At 39.1% G+C, this 25,336-nt stretch overlaps 1 protein-coding gene across 1 annotated transcript in view; it reads left to right on the top strand.

Annotated features, from left to right (window-relative positions):
- The window catches only part of LOC127654533 (matrix metalloproteinase-15-like), a 44,196-nt gene that overhangs the window by 7,823 nt on the left and 11,037 nt on the right, over window positions 1-25,336 (top strand). Inside the window, exons 3-8 of the mRNA XM_052141768.1 lie at window positions 11,606-11,754; window positions 12,050-12,172; window positions 12,327-12,634; window positions 14,867-15,028; window positions 17,566-17,786; window positions 24,258-24,396. Coding sequence (XP_051997728.1) covers window positions 11,606-11,754; window positions 12,050-12,172; window positions 12,327-12,634; window positions 14,867-15,028; window positions 17,566-17,786; window positions 24,258-24,396 — 1,102 coding nt within the window. The remainder of the gene's footprint in view (window positions 1-11,605; window positions 11,755-12,049; window positions 12,173-12,326; window positions 12,635-14,866; window positions 15,029-17,565; window positions 17,787-24,257; window positions 24,397-25,336) is intronic.

A 25,336-nucleotide genomic window follows, 5' to 3' on the forward strand; every position in this document is an offset into this window, starting at 1 on the left:
AAAAAATCTAAGGGGGGTACTTAATCGGTTGTTGATTGGATTGTGAAAAGTGGGCGTTGCATAGCGGAATGGAGGCAGATCTGAATAGAGTTATGGTGCGGTCACATACAACGTGAAAAACAAATTTGCCTCGCATTGCTAGCGCGATTTTGAGTGCTAGATTAAATCTGTGTTAAACTTGCGTTCGCGTGAGTAACATGAACCCGCAAGTTTTCCTCCTTCTCTTCCGGAAAAGGACAGGAGTAGGGGCTTCTACGACAATTTATCTTTCCGCCATAAACCATGGCCGATATCACAATGATTGCTGCTATGTATCTGTTGTGGAAGTCCCAGATACTTTGACGTTGTGTCATACAATTCCGGGTGCCCACACGTCAGTACGTCAGTGACATCTGGAAATCTCAATGCTGATAGGCTTTCGCGACAACGTGTCATGCATATATTTTGCTTGAGTTCCAAAATTTTAACTCACGCGAATTAAGCAATATTGCGTTTTTGCTTCGTGCCATTCGCTCCGTTCGTGCCGCCCGCTGCAAATTCGAGTCTATTCGTGTCTTTGCATTGACTTTGTATGTAATCGCGCCACGTGAAACGCTCAATTCGCTTTGTATTTGAACGCACCATTAGTAAAAGATATCGATATTTTAACATTTCGAACCACAAAACACTAAATAAAGGGGGGAAACACTTATTTGTGAAGTACATCCCAAGATACCTGCATTAAAAAAAATGAATAAACTCTAGAGGCATCAGAAGAGTTGTATTCAGTAGTGATCACCTTCAGGTGTGAAATTTCTCGAACACATCTGTGAATTCAGTGTTATTCCACCTCACTCTAAATATCAATTCAAGTCAGCTGGCCGTAACCAAGAAAGTTTGGGTTAAGAAACGATAGTTTTGGAGGAAAACAGCCGAAAATACACCTTATCTTCTCTGCATTAGCTGCTTTGATGACAGGTTTATACTCTTGAAACTGACTACCACATCAGCAGAGGAAAGTCAGTCATTTCACCGGAAGAGCAAGACATGATATTTTGATTAAAGATTACAAGGTCAAGTTTTTTTTATAAAATAAAAAATATGCATGGATGAATTGTTCATAATAAGACCAGGTTTCATGACGACTTTAAGGAGGCTGAGAGAAGTCTGGCATTTTTAGAGAAGTGTGGCATTTTTAGAGAAGTGTGGCATTTTTATTTTAACCTTTACAATGAATTAACAGCAAATGTAAGTGTCCTTACGGATGTTACACATGTTCATTTGAGAATGAAGGACTAACACATATAGTGTAATTCACAGAAGGCACTTCTAAATATTTGTTTAATAATTTGAAATGGTGAGCTTATATCCTCTTTAGGTTCTTTGTGTCACTATTATCAGTGCCCTAGCAACAACATTTTGCTGTATTTTTGGACAATTCTTTTTTAAAACCATCTAAACACGTTGGACGTGGATGTGTAATTATTCAGTAAAGCTAAAAACATTTTCTGATTGGTCAGTTAGGTGTGATGGCAGTGTGCAAATGCATTAGATGCTCCCATTGCTGCGATTACAGACATTGCTTTTCCTGTGCGAAATTGACGATAAACATTGACTGAAGTAGCAATTTAATACAGACATATGTACTGAAAACTAATCCTGTCCAAATAGGCCTTTAGTGTTAGTTGATTAAATGTATTTTACTTAATCTTTTTTGCTGATACTTCCACCTACTGTTGAGAACTCTTCATTTGTTGGTCCATTTAATTTAGTTTGCCGCTGCTTTTGTCATTGATGAAGGCTATTGATTTTAAACAGATGGAAAATGAAACTGACCACTGATTGATGCACTTGGTCCTTTGACCTTTCTTGTGTCTCATTTCACAATTGCCCGCCTTTATAGCCAACATACATGTTTGATTTGAAGAAGGTCATGTGGAGTTTGCCATTGCACCTGTGGTATCGGAGCCAGGATCCTGTCTGTTACGCCGAAACCAAGTCTGCTTCTAACTTATTTTATTCCTTCCCTCCTCTGTCATGTTCTGTTTTCCTGTCTTCCTCTTAATTTTTTCACTTGATCTGGTTCGCTCGCTCTCCCTTCCTCTCGCGCTAACTGACCAAAAAGATGGCTTGCACCCAAGGCTCTGGAATAATAGCACTCTCTAGTCGTTAGAGTTGGCTGACATTGCTCTAGACACACACACACACACACACACACACACAACCACACATTTTACAGCACGCTGTGAATCACGGGTTCTTGGAGGACATGCTGTTGGCAGCCACTCTCAAGGTCCCATTGAGGTAGCGATTGGCACGGTGGTTGATTGGAGAGAAAGATGTGTCTCCTTACTTAGCTCTTTGTAAAAACTTGTTCTGTATGCATGACAGAGGATGTTGTGGTTGTGGGATGGACGTTGAAACACTTAATGCTTTAAAAGCAGAACTTTGTTTTTTACAGCACAGGAGAGGTTGGCATTCGTGCCAACACACTTCAATAAATATCTAGCAGAATAATTTCTGGAGTCATAATCAGAATAGATCTTTATTGACCAGGTCAGATTGATCATGCCAAGAATTTGACTTGGCAGCTTCTAACACTGGACAGACATGAAACAAGAAAAACATGAAGTATAAGAAATAAGTTGATAACTGTTTGAATACTAAAAGCTGATGTGTAATTTTTTCGATGTTAAAATTCGTTCTTATTATAAGTAAGCCACTGGAAGGTTGATTTCACCTAAAGGTATAACCGTGGCAGGGCGGAGGGCGGGGCCAGGTCATAATTCTGCAAACCCGGCCCCTAATCAGGCTAATTAGACATCGAGAGGGATAAGGGCCGACCGAAAGAGATTTACAGCTGTCCGACACCTGTGTGTGTGTTTGTCTTTTTTTTTTTGGACAATATAAATAATATTTGAATGTGGATCTAAACAAAAACACAAAGGTGTCGGACAGCTGCCCGTAAATCTCTCTCTCCCACTGCAGCTTCCAGTCTGCCTTTATTCCTCTCTGAGGCTTGATTAGCCTGATCGCGACCCGGCCCCTCCCTCCACCCTGTCACAATAATATTGTGGCTTTTTGGCACTATCGAAACATTCCTCTGATTGTTTGTAAAGCCCGTCTAATTCGACAGCAACATCGAGCGTGTTTGCATGTTTACCAATACACTGATACCTACCAAAAACCAGCTTATTCGTAAAATCTGTCTACTCAAGAAAAACACGTTTACATTAGACTTGAAATTATTATTTTTTTCTCTGCTTTTGATGTCAAAAAGTAAACAGTCATGCACACGACACTTGTGCACATTGCACAAGGTGCGTAAGTGCTAGTAAAGGTGTTTAAATGCACAGCAAAGACAGGGTGATGGGCAAAAATCTGTCCCGAACTGTTTAGGAATTTTCCAATAAAGGCAATCTGGTTAAGGCGTTTACATGACCACACACATTGTCGCCTTGTGTTGTGTTCGTATTTTTCTTACACAGTTTGTGTTCTCAGTCAAAAATGACCGGCCCACTAAGATTGTTTATAAATCTCTAATTATTGTATATATTATCACAAGATATTGAATTAGATAATTTTATCAACTTCTTGTTTAGTAATTATGACTCCTTTTTTTTTTACGTATTATTTAAAAATTATATTTTTATGATAGAAGCATTAACTGAACTGAGCTTATACCGGGCCAGTGAGGGGAACTCCTTGTGGAAAAAATAAAAGTAAAATAATTAAATAATAAATGAATAGCCACTTGCTTCATCTGAACGAAGATGAATCTGAAATCTTAGAATCTGGACTTTACAATGCATATAGCTGATCATAATTCTTAAATTATGTTTTTTAATTAACTGTGTCGTTCTCATCATTTGCAAATTTGCTATCACAACAGTTATATTCAATATAACAAGAAAAATTATAAAATAGCCATGTGTCAAAGAGTGCACATGGAAAGACGATGGACAAGAGGGCGCACATTGTGTGTGAGTGTGTGTGTGAGTGTGTGTGTGTGTGTGTGTGTGTGTGTGTGTGTGTGTGTGTGTGTGTGTGTATGTTGTGTGTGTGTGTGCATATGTCCGAGGACTTTGTTTGTGCAAACACAAATCCACATATGTACTCATTTAAACACTTAATAGTTCCTTATTTTGTAATCGAATCCATTCATTTGCAATGGCTGGTCATTTTTGACCGGGAACACAACAAGTGCAACAAAGTGAAATAATAAAAAAAAAAAATGTGTGTGTGTGTGTTTTCAGATACCATATGTGAACAGAGTCAAGAAAGAGTCAAGTTTATTCCAATTGGACTAAGTAAAAAAATAAAAATCTTAAGAAAAAAAGTTGACAAAATGACCAGAACTCAACATAAGGGTTAACCATAATCCTTTTTATTTTTTTTAAAAGATTGTTCGTGGAAATGTGCTCATTGTCTTGAGCAATGGTGTGAGTTTGGGGCAGGACTGTAAGTTTGTAAAACCTATCGACAACGTTTTCTGGAATCTGTTTGAAATTGGTAATTATTTTAGCATTTCCTCTTGTTGACGCTAATGCCGCAGAAATTGCACACTTCATCTTTAAAATCAAGTAAATATATGCAGATAATGAAAAAGAGAAGTAAAGTTGTAGAGATTGATTAAAAAGGAAATACAAATATAAAGCAAGAAAGTTGTTCTTTTTATGAGCCTGCAAGCAGAACACTAGGGTAATGTTTTTCTCCTTTTGCGGGTGTACACACCCTCCCACCTCTCACCCTGTTTAAACCCCCAGGGCTCTGAGTGACTGAAAGGAACACAGTCTTATCTGTGGGGTAAGGTGTGTCCTGCACTGAACAGCCCATTAGCACTTCCCTCTCTCACAGCCTCATGGCAGATACAAAGCAGATTGTACTCAGGGAGAGTAAAGTAGAAGGTAGTTGACAAATAAGTTCACATGCACTTTTTTCCAACATCAAGATAGGTTAGCATTAATATGATTGTTTAAGGAACAATGTATATTTTTAAATCCTGTAACTTGCAATCATTTATTTGCCTATTCTTGCCTATTCAATTGCCTACTTTTTGCAGTTTATTTAAACTGCAAATGTCCTGTGGTGAGACAAATGTATAATATTTCTCAATTAATTAAAGGTCATAAAAACTGTCTGGATTATATTTGTAATACTTGCCCATACAAAATCTGCCACCATGATGCTAAAGTGTTGAAGGTGGTTGCTAGGGCATTGCTATGCGTTTTTCAGGGCTTTATTAGGTGGTTTCTTACAGGCCTATGTCTAAAGGTGGGGTCACGCTACACTTGCGCTCCATTCACTTCCATTAAAAATGCATCTGCTTGTGGGAGATTTCTATAGAGCTAGAACTAGAGGTAGAATGTCATATACTGGTTAGGTAGAAAGCCTGGAAATATGGCTAATTAGATAGAAGCACTTTGATAAATAGAAACTGGTGAAATGTATATTTTTGTTTAATATCTGCATGACAACCCAAAATTTGGTCTTTCATAGCTCAGAAGACTCAAAAGACATTTTCAGTAATATTTAAAGGGATAGTTCACCCAAAAATGTAAATTCTCTCATGATTTACTCACCCTTATGCCGTCCCATTACTTTATTTCTCCTGCAGAACACAAACATGGAACAACAAGGTTTTTAAAAGAATATTTCAGCTCTTTTGGTCCTCACAAAGTAAGTGAATGGTGACCAGAAATTTAAAGGCAGTTTAAAAGTAATCCATAAGACTCCAGTGCTTTAATCCATGTCTTCTGAAACAATATGATAGGTGTGGGTGAGAAACAGATACAAATTTAAGTCTGTAAATATTACTGTAAATCTCCACTTTCACATTCAGCCACCTATCGGTTAGGGCTGGTCAATGGTAGAGATTAATAGTAAAAAATAACATAACATTGAACTATATCTCACCCACACCTATCATATTGCATCTGAATGTATGGATTTAGCCACTGGAGTTGTATCGATTACTTTTATGCTACCTTTATTTAATTTTTGGACCTTCTGAGTTCTGGTCACCATTCACTTGCATTGTATGGACCTATAGAGCTTAGATATTCTCCTACAAATCTTCATTTGTGTTCAGCAGCAGAAAGAATGTCATACACATCTGGGATGGCATGAGGGTGAATAAATAATGAGAGAATTTTTATTTTTGGGTGAACTGTCCCTTTAAATAATTATCAAATTTGTAAGTGTTTCTCGTTTTGGAGAAATAAATGTAGACAACAATTAAGACATTTGTGGACATACAGTTAAAGTATAGAGCTAAATAATACGAGTAACATTGATTAGATAATTTGGTCTCAGAAGAATTTTAAGAGAAATGTTTGAGTTTAAAAATCTAACTTTTAGTTGCAAACTTTGGTATCTCTGCAGATTTGAGCATTGTCTGTGACATTGTTGAGATCTCTTCTGAAACTCTAGATGGACACATGTGATTACAAGGGCCTGTTTCATAGAAGAAGTCTCCAGTTGTTCTCCATTTAATCTCATGGCTGTCTAGGAGTAACACATCATCTCATTCTCATTCGTGATTTTTCTTTCCTACGGGACAGTCTGTCTGGTGTAAGACATCCTATTACTATTGCCGCAGGGCAGTCTCTACAAAAGGGAGTCTAATTGCTTAATCTGTGCTAATTACCTAATTAAGCGTAATAAGCAGTGGGAGTTTCCATCTACATTGCACAGTTGAACCCTCACCCCTTTACCCCCTTCAATGAAACCACACAACCCTCTGGCCTTTTGAAATCCCCCACCACATCCGACATGTGAGCCAGATATCGCTTGAGTTTGGGCCCCATGCATGTCTCTGCCCTGAGGAAGAGTTTCTGCTCTCGGCTTCTAAGGGCTAATAAACTGCCCGCCCCAGCTGGTGCTGTCACCATTCAATCTGTGCTCGCATCCGCCTCAAATGTTCTCACACAGTCTGGGCCGGTATTAGGTGTCGCCTATAACAGGTGTGACACTCTTTCAGTCTGTAACAATATCTTCTTTCTCTGTCATTCTCAGTGCTGTGAAAGACTGATGTTCCATTCAATTGTCGTGGTCTTGAAGGGCTCATTTCACACATTTATTACAGTTTTTTTTGTGTGTGCCAAAAACGTATTACCCTGTCACCGACCATAAGAATTATTACATTTAAATCACATTTTCATGCCTCATAAGCCATTTTATTTGCTTCTGTGCCTTTAAAGAATCCTATGTAAGCACCCTATGAGAAACAGTGCTTGCTATCCAGTCCAGTGTAGTTTATGCTGAACCCTTCCTTCATTAATGTAAAATCCAGTATTATATATGGACATATTCACAAAATAATCCATGCCGAAATATGTGACAAACCATTTAGATTGGATTGAAATGATCCAGGACCTTGTTAAAAACAAATTCCAGCCACTTTTCCTAACACTGGGACAATTTTAACCCATTCGCTCATGTACAATAAGTGTCGTTTCTGCCTATGAGGAGTGTTAGTTAGCTTTAGTTTGCTGTGGATGCGTTGTCATGGATATGGTAATGTTCCTTCTATGCAAAAAAGAGTGCGGCACTAACTGATGTGATCAATTGAAGCGGAAGATGTTCTGTTTGCTCACAAATACTGAGCATCAAGTTCAGGGGTCGGGAACCTTTTTTCACTAAGGAGCCAGTTTTAAAATTTTTGGTTGATGCATTTTTTTTCGAAAAACAGCCATAGCACAAACTAATAAAGTTTGTTAATAAAATAAAATGTTTATATTGCCCATAGACTACTCAAAATCACAAAAACAAACTAATACGCTAAATGAACAATAACATTTTGCAATATGGAATTGAGTACACGTGTTTGTGCGGGTCTCCATAAAATTACTTAATTTTACAATTGTTCCTGAAAAACATCCCTTTTGGGTTGGGCGATATGTGAAAAACATTTTAATCGCCTTTAAAATATTGTGATATCCGATTATATGGTCAATCCACCTGCCAAGGGTCAGTGAATATTTTTGCTTTATTGATTTTTCCTTTAAAATTACATAAATTTATTGAAACACAAAACACTTAAACATAAGACATTTCTAAATTCAAATTGCACTTTAAACTAAACAAAAAAAAAGCAATTAAAATAACGAAGTGATTAAAAAACTTATATATATTACCACCTCCCCAAATCCAAGTAGTTTCCTTCTCCAATGGCCCCATTTGCGTCACGAAAGCATCCATTAACGAAACATTACTACTAGCCTACAAATTAAGAACTAAAGACATTTATAACTGTATAGATAATAATAATAATTATCATAATAAAGCCTAATAAATTCCCTTGTGTTCCCAAAAAATGCTGCCAAATGTGTGTTCTTATCGAATGTGTTTGTATTGCGTTTTTTAATACATTTAATGCTGCATAAAGAAAAGAAAATAAAACAAAATTTTAGGTTCAAGGTGAACGTGTCTAATTTTATATAGCATTACTGAACCTGCAGAGTTGCGTTCACAATGTGTAAGAGTGAACTGCTCCATCACAGCATCTCACGAGATTCTCATAGACTACATTATTTTTGCAAACAGATTTCAGTTGAATGAAACAGAAGTGTATTAAGAGTGATAACACTTTACACGTGCTTGTTCCACGAGACAGGCCCCGTTGCACGCCTCTGAACATACAGTGAATCAGACACGAGCATTGACGTTTTATATTTGTCTGTTCTTAAAAATATAATAAAGTGTGTTTCTTCAACCGCGTCTTTTTGACTAACAGCATTTCTTGTCATGTGTCACTCCGAGATGTTTTACAGGTCACCCACCTGTTGCGGGTAGATGAGCAAAAGCACTCACGCATAAAATACCTGCATTTGAAAGAGGAGCTCGCAAACTGGATTGATCCTCGTCACATTTGGAGAGCGGTGGATGCTGTTTCACACCCTGGGCACACAAAAAATAGCGAATGTTCATAAAATCACTCATAGAAAATGCTCTTTACAGCTAAAATCAATAGTTATTATTATATTATTAGGAAACAAGGCTAAGAACTATGCATGTGCATGTCTTGGAGAAGTGCTTTCATTGCACTCGTAAACAGCAGAGCTCACTGCTCACACATATCAAATCAGACGTGCATTGGCGGCTTTTCTTTTGTCTGTTCTTCAAAATATAATCACGTTTCGTCAAACGTGATTCTTTGTGTCTAATTTCTTGTAATATATCTCTCCGAGAAGTCTTACAGATCGACTTCCACAGTGGCTGGTACATCGACAAAATACTCATTTGCCGGGTGTTCATTTCAAACCTTGTTCACCAGGAGTAGGCTGTATGACAAATTCGGGAGAAAGGAAATCAAAACCACTGACTTCAAGCTTTGCAATCACACTCACACTTTCTGTAGGAAAATTATGTCTAGAAAGATTTCAACAATCATTTGTTGGTGAATGGGGAGACACCTGGCGACCCGTGATCTAGTTGGTCGATTTTCATAGGGCGAACTTATAATGACACTACACTTAAAATTCTTGTTTCACAGTAATCTCTGGCTAGTACTTTTCTGATACAATTGAAACCTTGTAATGCAGCACTTATCATGTTACTGTCTCCTTAAGATGCATCGCTTAAGTTGTATACTTCCTAATTTTGTAAGTCGCTTTGGATAAAAGTGTCTGCTAAATGAATAAATGTAAATAAATGTAAACTTAAACAGTAATGCTTTTGACTCAAAAACACTGGATTCAGTTTCTGAGATTGGAAAAAAATACACCATAGTGGGATGCGCTGCTGCAATAAGCTATTTAGATTAGTGGTCTGTTGATATGAGTTTTTCATCAAAATATATATGGTAATTGACCCATCGCTAAGACCCGCCTTAAAAGCGTGTCCAACCAATAATGTCGAAACAGCGGTTGCCCCACCGCCATTTCTCTGACAAGCATTGTTTGTACTGATACAGTATATACTGTATATAACTGGATTGCTCATGACGTCATATCAGTGAAGCCACTACACCGCCATATTGCTATGCCCAAACATTCCAATGTCCCTATTGACTTAATAGGATATCATCTAATTTCAGCGAGTAAACATTAGTCATTCAATCACGATTTTATATCTGAAATCTGCATGTACATCCCTACAACGCAAATGTCCTACACATGCAATTATTTATTTTATTTAAAGTTGGGAATTTTTCCTGTTTCTTGAAAGCCCGAGCAAGTTATGCATATCTACTGTATAGCAAACAGTATCCACCACTAACAAACTTCACCAGCGAACAGATCAGCTGAATGTAAACAAGTTCACTGACACTGAGGTAAGATACAAAACAGAGGCTGAAAGGCAACTGTCGTAACCGCAGGTCAGAGATGGTGAAACTGGTGTTTTCTCCTGTCTGTCATTGATGCTCTATGTGAAGTTGGGCATACTAAGATGGCCGAGTGTGTTATGAGATGTTATAAGCAGTTATAACATGTGATTGTGATGATCGTTTATGAGAATATTTTGCCAAAAACCATGCTGTTCACTGCAATCTGCCATTCATTCCTATGGGGAGATCTGTAGAGCTTGTCAGTGCGAGTGGGGGGGGGGGGGGTTTGGGGGCTTAGCAAAGTGTACATTTATAAAACATGCCCCTTGTCCAAAACCGCATACTGTACGGTATTTAATGAAAGACGTAATTATCTGCCAGCAAAACAGTACATTCTTTTAGGTATGCATGCGAGTAGCATAAATAGATTTCGGACATACTTCATTCGGGATGTGGGCATTGTCTTGTGACCCACATATATGACGTAAGAACAACAACCGCGAAAACTATCTGCTCTGGTTCTGCAAAACAAGCACCATTTAAGCACAAGGAACAATTATCTTGGTATATGGAGCACGTTTTGAAAGGGATGTCGCCTCAGCTCCTGAGGGATTATGGGATTGTTAAGTGTCAAGTCGATCCGCACTTAGTATGGAAATAGTATGTCATCTGCGTACTTCTCGCTTACTGCTTCATGAAAACTGTAAATACAACTCCATTGCCATACTGTTTTTGGCTTACTCTATAGTAGGGAAGTATGGATATTTGGATGCAGTGATGGTATCAAAATTGTAGTAGTAGCTATAACAGGAAGTGCCTGGACTCAACCACCTATAAATAAACTCAAACCAACTAAAGTGGCTGAATTCAGATACAAGAAAGAGACTAACAAGACAAGAGTGTCAGGGCTCTGCCACAAAAGTCAGCAAGACAAAACTAAGAGCAGAAACCTGACCAGTAGTAAATTATATGCAGAGAACACACGCTACACCCAGTTAGAAATGGCACAAAGTTTGGTGAACTTTCTCACATTTTACTCTTATTTGAGCATTCCTGGTGTTTAGCAATAATACTATGAGAATAATACTATCCTGCCTCTATAACTGCAAAATGACAAAGGAGAGCAGGTATTTGAACACTGAATAGATGCCTTTGACATGTAAGTTGCTCCTAAACACTTTGTGGTGTAGTTTCAATTAATAGTCTTCCAAGTCTAGGGAGGAAGGTTTGAGCCCTGAAAGATACAGTATGTATTCATAGGTCTATGTATGATGTATTTCAAATGATCAATGACAGTTTGATTTCTCAAATTAGATATTTTTGTTTTAATTCATTCTCTCCCTGTTTCTCTCATAGTCCTGGCTGCGATTGTACGGCTACCTCCCGCAGGCCAGTAGGCAGATGTCCACCATGCGCTCGGCTCAAATCCTGTCGAATGCCATCAGCGATATGCAGCGCTTTTATGGCCTGGAAATCACTGGAGAGTTGGACCCAATCACCATTGAGTAAGAGACTCACCCCATATCACATGATTTCATGAAGCACTTAAGTCCCATTAAATCTGTTATTGAACATGGCAAAACAGAGGTCACCTTAAAGGAATATTATGGGTTATTATCAAATTCATATCTAAGGTAATACTTTTCTTGGTTGTGGAATGTCTGGTAATGCATTACTTATGTCATATCTGTGTTAAGTTGAAAATAAGCAGATTCTTTATGCAATGATATTGAAGCCCACCAGGTGCACAGTGATTATTAACCTTTCTTGACAACATTTAGCCATGTTACCTCTCTTTAGTGCCATGAAGAGACCACGCTGTGGCGTCCCAGACAAGTTTGGGGGTCAAATCAAGACCAATGTGCGGCGGAAGCGTTATGCTCTCACGGGCCACAAGTGGGACAAGACTCACTTAACTTTCAGGTGTGTTTTTAAATAGGCTTATCAGTATTTGTGTCATATCAATGCCATATCTCTATCCAATTATCTCTATATCAATAGTAGCGATTTGCCTTCATATAGCCAGTCCACTGCAATTTTAATCCCAAATATAAATGTGCATCTGTCATGGCTGCAGTATTCAGAACTACACCCCTAAGATCGGGGAGTACAACTCATATGAAGCCATCCGGAAGGCCTTCAAGGTGTGGGAGAAGGTGACGCCACTCACATTCGATGAAATCCCTTTCCGGGAGGTCAAATACGGCCGTCGAAAGGAGCCCGATATTATGATCTTCTTTGCTTCTGGTTTCCATGGTGACAGTTCACCGTTTGATGGAGAGGGAGGTTTCCTGGCACATGCCTACTTCCCGGGTCCAGGGATGGGTGGAGATACTCACTTTGACTCTGACGAGCCATGGACCATTGGCTCACAAAACCTACAGGGTGAGTCAACTTAGTGTGTTTTGCTATTTAAAGGAGTATTATGAGTTCAAGATACAAGTTACATGGACTTTATTTGTGGCCTGCTTTCAATTACTTCAGAAAAGTATTTTGACTTGTCCATCACGTTCCTCTGGTTATAGCAACTATATCAATCTGGTCTCTTGTAAACACATATTTTAAATGTTGATTCATGGTGCTGAATGCTTATTTGCTAGACTTCCATTGTAAGTGCATTACTGAAAATGCATTTTTTATTCATTTTTACGAACTAAGGGAAGAGTTGCTTTTATTTTCTGATTCAGAGCTTAACATATGCTTAACATAATATGGTTGCATTTTATTTGCATTGTCACACAATTTCACATTTCATTGACCCACCTTTAACAACCGTATTCACTTAAAGTTCACCATAAAGTCTTTCTAATGATTAGACGTTTGTCCACCCAAGTCAGTTGCCAAAATTGAAATCAACTGCAGACTCCTACAGTGTGTAAGCAAGAAATAGGTCACATTTGCAAGCATAGTTTTTTCTGTATTCTCTCTAAATGCTTAGAGATTGAATGATCAGAGGTTTACACGCTTCTGTGGAGGTGGTTGATGTCATTCGAGACAGATGCTTGACCATGTGAGCTATTGAGGGACATGATGAATTGGTGAGAGTTTTGGACAAGCCTAGATAATAGTGAAGTATTTGATTTCCAAAATAATTCATTTGTCACATTGCGGGATTATTTAAAGGGGAAGTGTGTCATTTCTGCAACTCTGTCGTCACCAAACGATGTGTTGGGAATATAATTTTATTAACAGGTTTACCAAGTACTTCCCCGGTCTTCCATTGGTCTAACAAATGGATAGTCCTGCCTAATGCCATTGGTTGAGCCACTGTTTCTATGTTGGGCTGTTTGGGATGCTCAGACAAACATTGTTGACAGTTTTAAGGGGAATCAACCTATGAATGGTTTACTTATATAACTTACACATATACATTTTGATGTTGGAAAAGAAGTTCATGGACATGTTATTTGTTACTAAAACTGAGCCCATTTTTGGTTGTTAGGGTTACGCCACAGAGGCTCTCTGTCTCTTCCTTCCTTTAACTGTAGTCACATGAATAGGCTAAAGGTTAATCATGAGATGGCTGGTGTTTGCAATGCTCCATTAAATTGTTATTACATCACCACTCTTTCAACTAATAACCTGTCATTTCATTCCTGACACACTGTGGACTTGAAACAAAATCATCTCAGTGCAACATTCACTGAGGAAGCACCACATAACACATATATAGGACTTTCCAGAGCTGTTTCCATAGGTTTGTAATGTCTGGCTACAGGATCTTCATTGTTAGGAACGGTTGAAGTCTCGGTCGCTGTATCACAGCTGTGAGGAGAGATGTTGAATCTTTTAAAAATCATGGCCATTGCTTTGAACGGGGCTGGAGCGCGTGTCTGTGAAAGCCATCATTGATTGAACTGTCTGAAAGCATTAGACATTCAGTAGAACATTTCTTATTTGCACAAAGTTATTAGGGCTAATGATGTTACATTTCTAAAAAAAAAACCCTGAACAAGCAACATTACTGCCTGATTACTTCATAAGGCCTTTGGGGAGATGGTTAGGATTGTCTACGCTGGCTAATAATGGATCCTGTCAGGGTTATAAACCTCTGAAATCAGGCTTTAAAGGAATAGTTCACCCAGAAATGAAAGATCTGTCATCATGTACTCGCCGTCATGCCGTTACAAACCTGTATGAATTATTTCCTTTTGTGGAACCTGTAAGAGCACATCTTTGCACTAAGAAGGAAGCGACAGAGAAACCCTGGCCCTAGCTAACCCTTAAACCCTCCACACTCCCCATTTCACTCATATATCCTGGGTAAATAAGACTCATATATCCTATTTACCCAGCCAACTAAATTTAGCACTCTTTCCTTTTCCTCATTTTATCTGAAGCTACTGTAGTGCCAGTGGCAAGTTTGTTTAATGTGAGCACTTCAGTTGCATTAACTGCAGCACATTGTAATGATGTGCTGTATATCATACGTTTTCAAGCTAGAGTGCACATAAAGTGCAGCTGTGATCCCCAGAGTGAATAAAGATTAATAAGCGGTTGCATCAGACATCCCCTGCCACTGACCTCGGTAAATCACCTCCTCTTCTCATTGCAGACCAGTAGCTTTCTCTAATACCTCAGCATGTGATATTTAATATCTCTCTCTTCTCTCTGCAGGTAATGATCTGTTCCTGGTAGCTGTGCATGAGTTGGGCCATGCCCTTGGACTGGAACACTCCAATAATCCCTTGGCTATTATGGCTCCTTTCTATCAGTGGATGGACACGGAAAACTTTGAGCTTCCTGAAGATGATCTCCGTGGGGTTCAGCAGATTTACGGTAACATGATGCCTATGTTGTCTTCAAAATGATTTAACTGTAATTTTTAAAGAGATTATTTCTGATTAATTAAGGGGCAATTTACAAAGAATATTTTTTTTGCTACCGTCTGCATTGTTTTGCAATTGATATCTGATGTAAACAGACCGCAGCTTACTGTTTTTTTTTTTCAGCATCTTGTGCTGGAGTGCTGTTTTTAAGACGCTATGCCAAGTTAAAAGAATATTCAGTGTTTAATACAAGTTAAGCTCAATCGACAGCATTTGTGGCATAACGTTGATTACCACAAAAATTTATTTCGACTTGTTTGTCTTTTTCTGTAAAAAATCCCCAAAAAAGCAAAAATCGAGGTTACAGTAAGGCACTTACTATGGAAGTGAATGGGTCTATTGCGTATTTTAACATTTACAAATTTTCCCCATTCACTTCCTTTATACACTCACCTAAAGGATTATTAGGAACACCTGTTCAATTTCTCATTAATGCAATTATCTAATCAACCAATCACATGGCAGTTGCTTCAATGCATTTAGGGGTGTGGTCCTGGTCAAGACAATCTCCTGAACTCCAAACTGAATGTCAGAATGGGAAAGAAAGGTGATTTAAGCAATTTTGAGCGTGGCATGGTTGTTGGTGCCAGACGGGCCGGTCTGAGTATTTCACAATCTGCTCAGTTACTGGGATTTTCACGCACAACCATTTCTACGGTTTACAAAGAATGGTGTGAAAAGGGAAAAACATCCAGTATGCGGCAGTCCTGTGGGCGAAAATGCCTTGTTGATGCTAGAGGTCAGAGGAGAATGGACTGACTGATTCAAGCTGATAGAAGAGCAACTTTGACTGAAATAACCACTCGTTACAACCGAGGTATGCAGCAAAGCATTTGTGAAGCCACAACACGCACAACCTTGAGGCGGATGGGCTACAACAGCAGAAGACCCCGCCGGGTACCACTCATCTCCACTACAAATAGGAAAAAGAGGCTAAAATTTGCAAGAGCTCACCAAAATTGGACAGTTGAAGACTGGAAAAATGTTGCCTGGTCTGATGAGTCTCGATTTCTGTTGAGACATTCAGATGGTAGAGTCAGAATTTGGCGTAAACAGAATGAGAACATGGATCCATCATGCCTTGTTACCACTGTGCAGGCTGGTGGTGGTGGTGTAATGGTGTGGGAGATGTTTTCTTGGCACACTTTAGGCCCCTTAGTGCCAATTGGGCATCGTTTAAATGCCACGGCCTACCTGAGCATTGTTTCTGACCATGTCCATCCCTTTATGGCCACCATGTACCCATCCTCTGATGGCTACTTCCAGCAGGATAATGCACCATGTCACAAAGCTCGAATCATTTCAAATTGGTTTCTTGAACATGACAATGAGTTCACTGTACTAAAATGGCCCCCACAGTCACCAGATCTCAACCCAATAGAGCATCTTTGGGATGTGGTGGAACGGGAGCTTCGTGCCCTGGATGTGCATCCCACAAATCTCCATCAACTGCAAGATGCTATCCTATCAATATGGGCCAACATTTCTAAAGAATGCTTTCAGCACCTTGTTGAATCAATGCCACGTAGAATTAAGGCAGTTCTGAAGGCGAAAGGGGGTCAAACACAATATTAGTATGGTGTTCCTAATAATCCTTTAGGTGAGTGTAAATGCCACACTGTAACCCAGATTTGTGCTTTTTTTTTTTTTTATAGAAAAGGTGGTGCAAGTCAAAATAATTTTTGGGGGTAATCAATATTATGACACAAATGCAGTCTATTGAGTTTTACTTAAATTGAACCCAGAATATTCCTTTAAAAAAAAACTCTATTGTATCTGCAATCTGTTCCATTTGTTGCATCACATCTAGCTTTTTTAACTCAAGAGTGCTTCCAGAAGGAATGGCACTCAGCTTGGTCTAAAGAAATGTTCAATCAGAGCTGTGGCCTATTGGCTATTATTAGGGCAGGGTAATATATATGCAAAATATAGTTATATATATATATAGATATATATATTTTAAATGATAGATAATAATAGATGCTTGAATAGTGTAAATTCGATTGTTTCTATGAATCAGTTCAAATTGTTTTCTGGTTTAGTCTGGTCCAGAGTCATTCTACGCACGTTAAATTGTAAGTGTTTGTTTTGGTATGCTTTGGTTTACACTATGTGGTTTTACTGGTACTCTGAGTTATGGTGTAAAGTTTCAAATGTTTATTTTTGTGGTAGGTTGGTGTACTATTCCATTAACATGGCGTGCCTCTAAAATTCTTCAGTCTCTGTGGACTTTAATAATGTTTACAGTAGTTCTTTTATGTGTAGTAGAGGGTAGTTTCAGCTGAGAGGGACCAACAGGTCTCATGCACACTTCTGAAGCAAAAACTCATGGCCAAGTCATGGCAAATTTACATAACAGTTTACTTATTAGGCAAGGCTAGCAGTAGTGCTTGCTAATGCAAGCATCACTATTACTATGGCTCAAACTTGAGGTTAATGGTTTGAACAACCTCATTTTTATCTGTTTATCCTCACTTTATCTTATAGGACCCCCTAGTAGTGCTCCCACCCAGGCTCTCCCCACAGTGACCCCTCGGCGACCAACCCAGTCTGACCCGAGGTACCCTCCTAAGAACCCTCCCGGAGCGCCTCCCCGTCGGCCGGAAAGGCCTCGCACCACTGACCGCCCAGATAACTATGGCCCGAACATCTGTGAAGGCAATTTTGACACGGTCACCATGCTTAGAGGAGAGATGTTTGTTTTTAAGGTGAGCTGGAGATCTTTACTATTCTGTTCCTTGCAGAGCATGTAAGTGGAGCGAGAGCAGAGCGGGTGATAATTTCACCTGAGCAGAGAGCCCTTTTTTGAAGATTCCAATCTGCTCGCTCAGGCCGCTCAGCGCCTCTCGTGCAACCCAGAATGTGCTTCATGATATGCTGGTTTGGGAACCTGAGAAATAAGCAATAGGCCTGAGATTATGGCGTTCAAACCTTATATATAAATTAAATGTAAAAATCAAAGCTAAGAACGAGGAAGGTGAAGCAACTGAAAGGGATTACAGAGACTGTGAGAGTTAGTAAAGATTCCCTTTGGAATCTTAAGCATCACATTGCCAGAAAGCAGGAGGAAGTTTTAAGTGAACATGGTGGTACAGCAAAAGGTGAGCTAGTAGGCCACTCTACCATTTGATAAAAAATTAATAGATAAGTAGATAATAAGGTATCTTGTTATTTTGCAGTCATCTCAGTGCAGCTGCCAGCTAGATGCAGGCATGGTTCTACAGGGGTGCGAACGTTTCAAAAAATCCCAGCATCAAAACTAATTAACGTATGAACATGCAGATCAGTGTGTCCCAATTTCCAGGCTCAGCATTCTGCTTTCATGCCGCCATTGTACAACCGAGCATTTGACTGCATGCATGATCTGTGTTTCCATGGGAACAGTGATTGTTCCCAGGGGAACGCTGATCATGTCACTAATTGGCATGCTAGCAGCACCTGGTTCTCCTCTGATTCACTCCCTACTTAAGCCCTACGTGTACACAGTATCTTTGCTAGATTGTTGTTTGACGTGAAGTACTTACCTCACTCTCTCAGCCTAGTTGGTCCTGTCTCGTGTATCTGTTTTGCTTGCCTGTCTCTGCCCATGTGTCAGGAGTGTGGTTGTTTACGAGTCTTCAACGGAGGATTCCTACAAATCTGCTGCTGACTTCCACAATGCACACACTCGCCTACTAACACACTATTCTGTGCTCATCTCAGTGTATCAACTCAAATGTACAGTCTATTTCCATTTTTATTTCTTATTTAATAAGAGTCCAAAAGAGAGGGATAGCTCACACACAATGCTTATGCACCAAAGTTACTTGGAAATATAAGCCTTTTCATTAATTGGTGCAGACATCTATAGCTTTCGTTTTGCTGTTGGTTTACTATTATTTGATAAGAGTGAAATTAGGATAAGATCAGGTAATCATTGTTTTTATAATATATAATTATTTTTTCCCATTACAGTAGAGGTAGACCGATATATAATTTTTTACTGATTAATCAGTGTCGATAGTTGCTTTTTGGATCTATCGGTTATTGGCAAAAAATCAACGCTGATAGATTTTTGTTCCTCTGTGGACAAAAGCCTTTATTAGGTCAGTTTAAAGACAAAAAAAAAGCTTTATTTGGTGAATATTTACATTTAGCGCATTGTAACGGAGCAACACTCTGTCACCAACACTGTATTTGGACTAATTCATGATCATTAATATGAAAGGTTATAAAAAAGATAACCGATCGCTGATTACTGCTCATACAGTATTTATTAGTCCATATGACAATGTTTACTTTATATTAGTGATTCTATTTTAATACATTGTAGATGATTGTTGTTATTATTGGGATTTTGGTTGTAAAATAAATGCACATCTGGGATTTTAATCCTTTTGGACTTGTAGCTTCTGTGTCTATCGGTTGATTAATCGGTTATCTACCTTTCCCACCACCTTAGTTATCGGTATCAAAAAAATCCACTATCGGTCGACCACTACATTACAGTAATGAGAATTTGGGGGGAATGTGCTTAATTGTCATGTAAATGATGTCACAGTATAAAATATGTTAATCGCTCTAAAATAGACTTATTTTTATTTATTTAAATTAAGTATAAGTAAATAAAGAATTCCTTTGGAGAGAGGAGTGGAGCATAACTATAGTGGCAGGGGTTTGTGTGATGTCACCTGTGAATACAGATATGATGGCTGGATTGAGTTTAGATTACACTGATATCCGACTACGTCGGGATCAGGGCAAGTAGATCAGAACACATTCCGATCACAAATGCATTTACACTTGTCTTTTTATTGTCGCATTTTATTGACAAGTGTAAACGGGGACTATAATAGTGCTCGGTTCCAGCTGAAAGACCTGACCTGCAGGTGGTGGCTGTCAGGTGTAGATCATGCCTGCTCTCAATCAGGCTCTGTTAGGCAATGGGCCGTAAAAACCCAAGTGCAGTTCTTTGTTATGGGGCAGAGCTCCATGAAGAGGAAAGGAGCCGTGTCTTTGGAGTCTGGAGTTAATCAGGAGAGACATCAGACTTCTTCTGCTATGTGCTGGAGTTTACTGTTTCGTGGTCACGTCATGTGATTTGTTCCTGCATGACAGAAGCGTTCTCTCTGTGTAAGGCAAGTTTATTTATATAGCACATTTCATACATAATGGCAATTCAAAGTGCTTTCCATATACATTTTAAAGAAAATACAAGATACATAAGAAAATTTAATACCAATTAAGAACATGAAATAAGCATAAAAAAGTAATCAAATTCATTTAAAAACATTTTAAATGATTAAAATTAACAAGATTAAAATAATTTAGTATTAAATTGTTAACACCATCCATAACTGTTGTTAACCTTCCCGTAAGTTCAATTCTCCTCTGTTTTAATCTGGAAATTATTTCCATTAGAAGAAAAAGGCGTATTATTTTGCTCTAGTTTAGCTTCAGAAGTTAGAAGGAATGCATATACCAGAACGAAGAGATATTTATGCATACAAATGCTTGAAAAACATTTTAATTTGTATTACTGATGATGTCAGCAAATGTGTCGGAGCCTTTTGGTTAGCATTACTGCAGTCTACACAGTCTTTCCTCCATATAGATAGTTTAATTGTTCATGAGGTAAATGGCCTGAGGGTAAAAACTGTTCTTGTGCTGGATGTCCTGGCAATGAGTGCTCAATAGCATCGGCCAGAGGGCAACAGTTCAAGGAGGGAGTGGGCAGCGTGTGTGGGGTCCCGAGTGATTCTACCTGCACGTTTCCTCACTCTAGAGACATACAGGTCGTGGAGGGTGGGCAGTGGGGCTCCAATAATCATCTCAGCAGTCCTGACTGTCCGTTGTAGTTTCCTTCTGTCTGATTTGGTGGCTAAACCAAACCAGACCATTATAGATGCACACAGTGCAGACTCAATGATGCCCGAGTAGAACTGAGTCAGCAGCTCCAGTGGCAGGTTGAACTTCCTCAGCTGGCGAAGGAAGCACAAACTCTGCTGAGCCTTCTTCACAATGGAGTCTATGTGGGTGTCCCAATTTAGATCCTGAGAGATGGTAGAGCCCAGGAACCGGAATGACTCCACTGCTGCCACAGTGCTGTTCAGGATGGTGTGGGAGGATTTCTCCTGAAGTCCACTATCATCTCCACTGTTTTGAACGTGTTCAGCTCAAGGTTGTTGTGACCGCACCAGACAGCCAGCTGTTCAACCTCCCGTCTGTATGCAGACTCGTGACTGTCATGGATGATGACCAATGACCGTGGTGACATATGTAAATTTTAGGAGCTTGACAGAGGGACACACAATTAATGTTGATTACCACAGAAATGTGTTCTTTAAAAAAGCCGAAATGGAGGTTACAGTGACTACTGTTGATTCGCTTTATTTCCAGATACAGTTTTCCCTCTTACTTTAAACTCCTGGATTCCCCTAATGTACACACGCATAAACATGCATGTGAGGGACAGTCGCTATTTTACATTGGTGTGTAAAAATGGCTATAGTTTATATTGTATGTGATTTTCCCATTGTACTTCTAGAAATGTGGAATTCTTTCTGCTGTGCTGACATGTTATTGGGCTCCGTCCTATGATGTTTGCTGTCCTGGTCTGTTCCATGCACACGCACTCTTCAAACACCCACCAGAACGCTGCTTATGTTTTTACAGATAAACCTAGGTGTGATAAAGCACTTTCTCTTAATCCCTTAAATGGCTTAAGGTCGTGCCCCACCGAGAGTGAGAACCAATTTAGATTGGCCACAAGGAGGTTACCCCATGTGACTCTATCCACCCTAGCAACCGGGCCAATTTGTTGCTTAGGAAGCCTGACTGGAGTCAATCATCACACCCTGGATTCAAACTTGCGACTCCAGGTGTGGTAGTCAGCATCTTTACTTGCTGAGCTACCCAGGATCTTGTAACACAGATATTTTTTAAAGAAAAGGAGGGACGAGTCTAAATTAATTTTTGTGATAATAAATATCATACTTCAAATGCTGTCGATTGAGCTAAACTTGTGTTGAACCGGGAACATTCCTTTAAGATCAAATACGTTTCTAAGATCACAAGAAACACAAATACATTCACGTGTGTCAAAACTTTCGAATGGATGGATGGATGGATGGATGGATGGATGGGTGCAGACACAATATTAAACTTTGTTTAGCACTACAAGGCAAAATATACTAAATGAGTGTTTCAGATCAATTATGGGGTCTAATACTGAAAAACTAGCAATTACAAGAGTCTTCTCGTAGCTGGTGGGGAGACAAAGGCTAACCTAACTGGACATGCAGTACTGTAGAACAATTTGTTGGCCATTATTAATGGACCTTTGCTTCAGGTATTACTGTTTAACTGCCTGCAGTGGTCAAGTTATCCATTATATGGAAATAAGGCCATTCCCAAGCACTGTTATCCAACCAGTTCCCTTATGCAAGATTGTATTCTTTCTTAAAAGAACGAGGTGTGTTTTGTTTGTGAATTGGAGTGTGTGTGTGTGTGTGTGTGTGTGTGTGTGTTCTATTTTTGTCCTCTGCATCTGTATTTAATGTATGCATAGTCACTAATACTACTGCTTTGAATTAAAACAATCCTATTTGAACAAACCCCTAACTGTAAGTATTACATTTCAATGCTTTAGGGCATCTACACACAGTGCATCACAAGGACGTAGACTAGAAGAATAACTGGATTTTGCAAAAGTGATGCTCCATCAAGCAACTAAAATTTGAGAAAATTTTACGACCAGATGCATATTATAAGCAAGTACGCGTATGCAGATGTGAGTGTTTGGCATGCTTAACAGTTGAGCGGTTGAACATGCACGTGCATTACTGTGGTGGTAATAAACCACAGTATTCAAGGGGGCAATACATTTGCCTTCATAAGTATGTGCCAATAAACTGGATGTGTTATTATTCAGTTAAGGTGCTATAAATACTGTATAATGACTAACTTGCTCAGTAGTATTTTCTTCAACTCTTTCTTCGCCATGACTGTAGTTGGTTTGAAAGAGAAAACTCTCCATAGAAGTGAACGGTTTACGATAATGTCTGCTATAGCGCTATAGCCCCTGTGGCAATGTAGAGAATGCACAACACATTTTGGAATTCAACAGCGCGCAAAATCGAGCTTGCATAGCGTTTGCGTTTACGTACTTGCGCATAGTATGTTTGGCATAAAACTTTGCTGCAACGCATTTTGCCTACGTCAGAGAGGCGTGTCCAGTTGTGCAAATCTAATTGAATGTTTTGTAGTTCAGTCATGACAACTCACGGAAATATTTAGCATGTTAATGTAGATATGAAATATTACATATTGATAGGAAATTGGTCTTGACAGACTTGATCTGCTACGCTGCTGCTTCAGAGCAAGTACAGAGAATTGCTACTGCTATAAAATACACATAAATACTGAGATAGCATGTGGACATGCTGCTGCTGCACAATGAGACAAAACGGGAGATATGCTGCACCGAGCATGTGTTACGTGCTGCTGCACGTTTGTGTAACAAACAATCCCCCGTGTAGCAGACTTAGACAAGTGCAGCTGGGGTGGAGGTGGGTTTCAGAGAAAAAACTTCCGTAGCATGCTGCAGAGAAACCTGCTTAACTATAAAACTGAGCCATTTAAATTTGAGACAAAGTGAGAAATGCAAGATGATTGGCTACCCAATAACAAGTCAGAGGACAAATCAGCTTACGCCATGAAAGCAGATTGGCTTAACATGTCACATGTGAGCGAGTCGATTGGCTAACAGTTGCATGTTGCATGGCTGAAATTTGGTCATTTTTAGAGAGTTTTCATAGACATTTTGCTGTTTGGTTGAGTCTATTTATCACACTAAGCTGAATACCGTAGCTAATGAATAGATAAAATGTTTAAGCACACAGCATGCTGATAAAGGCATAATTCTGTGTTTCCAACTTCCTCATTCCTTATATATTGTTGCTTGATTCTCTTCCAGTTTGGGTTTGGAGCATGTGCAGGACAGGTTGTTGGCCTTGATGAACTAACACAGTGGCTTGGCAGAGAAGATGTACAAATAAACCTTGTTTCTTGGTCTGGAGGAGAACCAGAACCTCTGATTCTGAGCAGTACTACAGCTGCACATGGTCATCTATGCCACTAATAAACCTTTCAGATCTATCAGCATCTGGTCGCTGATTCATGTCTTTTTATCTCCTCAGGGTCGATGGTTCTGGAGAGTGAGGCATAACAGAGTGCTGGATAACTACCCCATGCCTATCGGACACTTCTGGAGGGGTCTGCCGGGAGACATTGATGCAGCATATGAACGGCATGATGGCCGATTTGTGTTTTTCAAAGGTATTTTTCTCTACCTTACTGCACTCTACCACGGATATTGCTCTGTACTCTCTGAAAGTTAATATGTTGGAGGTATAGGCCATAAAAATGTTATATTTGTGAGAGAGATCATTACTCAGGCTGGCAGAATTATGTCAGATGTAAGTGCTTTTCACATTAGAAAGAGCCATTGATTTTGACATTCGTCGCTATACAGAGGAAGTGCCCTTGATTTCTGTCATCCAGTTATATGTTTAGCCTGATGGATTTTACAGGTAGAGTTTATATGTGGATTTGTTTAGTATGGGAGACATTTTTGGATCTTAAAGGTATAGGTATATATATATATATATATATATATATATATATATATATATATATATATACCTATACCTTTTACAAATCAGGAAAATTTGTCTGGAATCGACTCTTGGAATCAATTCCATTCAGCCTGAAATATGAATCGGAGTAACATTTCTGGAATCAAACAGCCCAAGGCAGATGGCAAGGTATTTTTGTCCTTTATAGAGACAATAAGACACCATCCATTTGAATTGTGTGGATGAAAGCAGCCCCTGTGCAAAATATCTCATTTTGTGTTCCACAGAAGCAAAAATATTGGTTTCGAGCAATATGAGTAAATGGTGACAAATTTCATTTTTGGTTGAATTGACCCTTTAAAGCATATGTCTGTTGTTTACTTTAGTAGACAAAACTGCTCTAAACACTGTGAGGTTTCACACATTTGTTAAGCATATCATAAAAACCTTCCTAGTGAATACGCCCAGATGTATTTTGTGGCAGACAAGTAGTGGGCACATGCTTTTTGCAACAAACTGTGTGTGATGTCATCGGCAAGACCCTCTTAAATTTGGCTTCCACCCATTCAAAAGAAACCAGGGGAGCTAAAAATTGGGGCACAACATCTGCTCTTTGTGAGGTGAGGCCATTGCGTCAGCGT

Source organism: Xyrauchen texanus, chromosome 1 (genome assembly GCF_025860055.1).
Source record: "Xyrauchen texanus isolate HMW12.3.18 chromosome 1, RBS_HiC_50CHRs, whole genome shotgun sequence".
In the NCBI taxonomy this organism is placed as follows: domain Eukaryota; kingdom Metazoa; phylum Chordata; class Actinopteri; order Cypriniformes; family Catostomidae; genus Xyrauchen; species Xyrauchen texanus.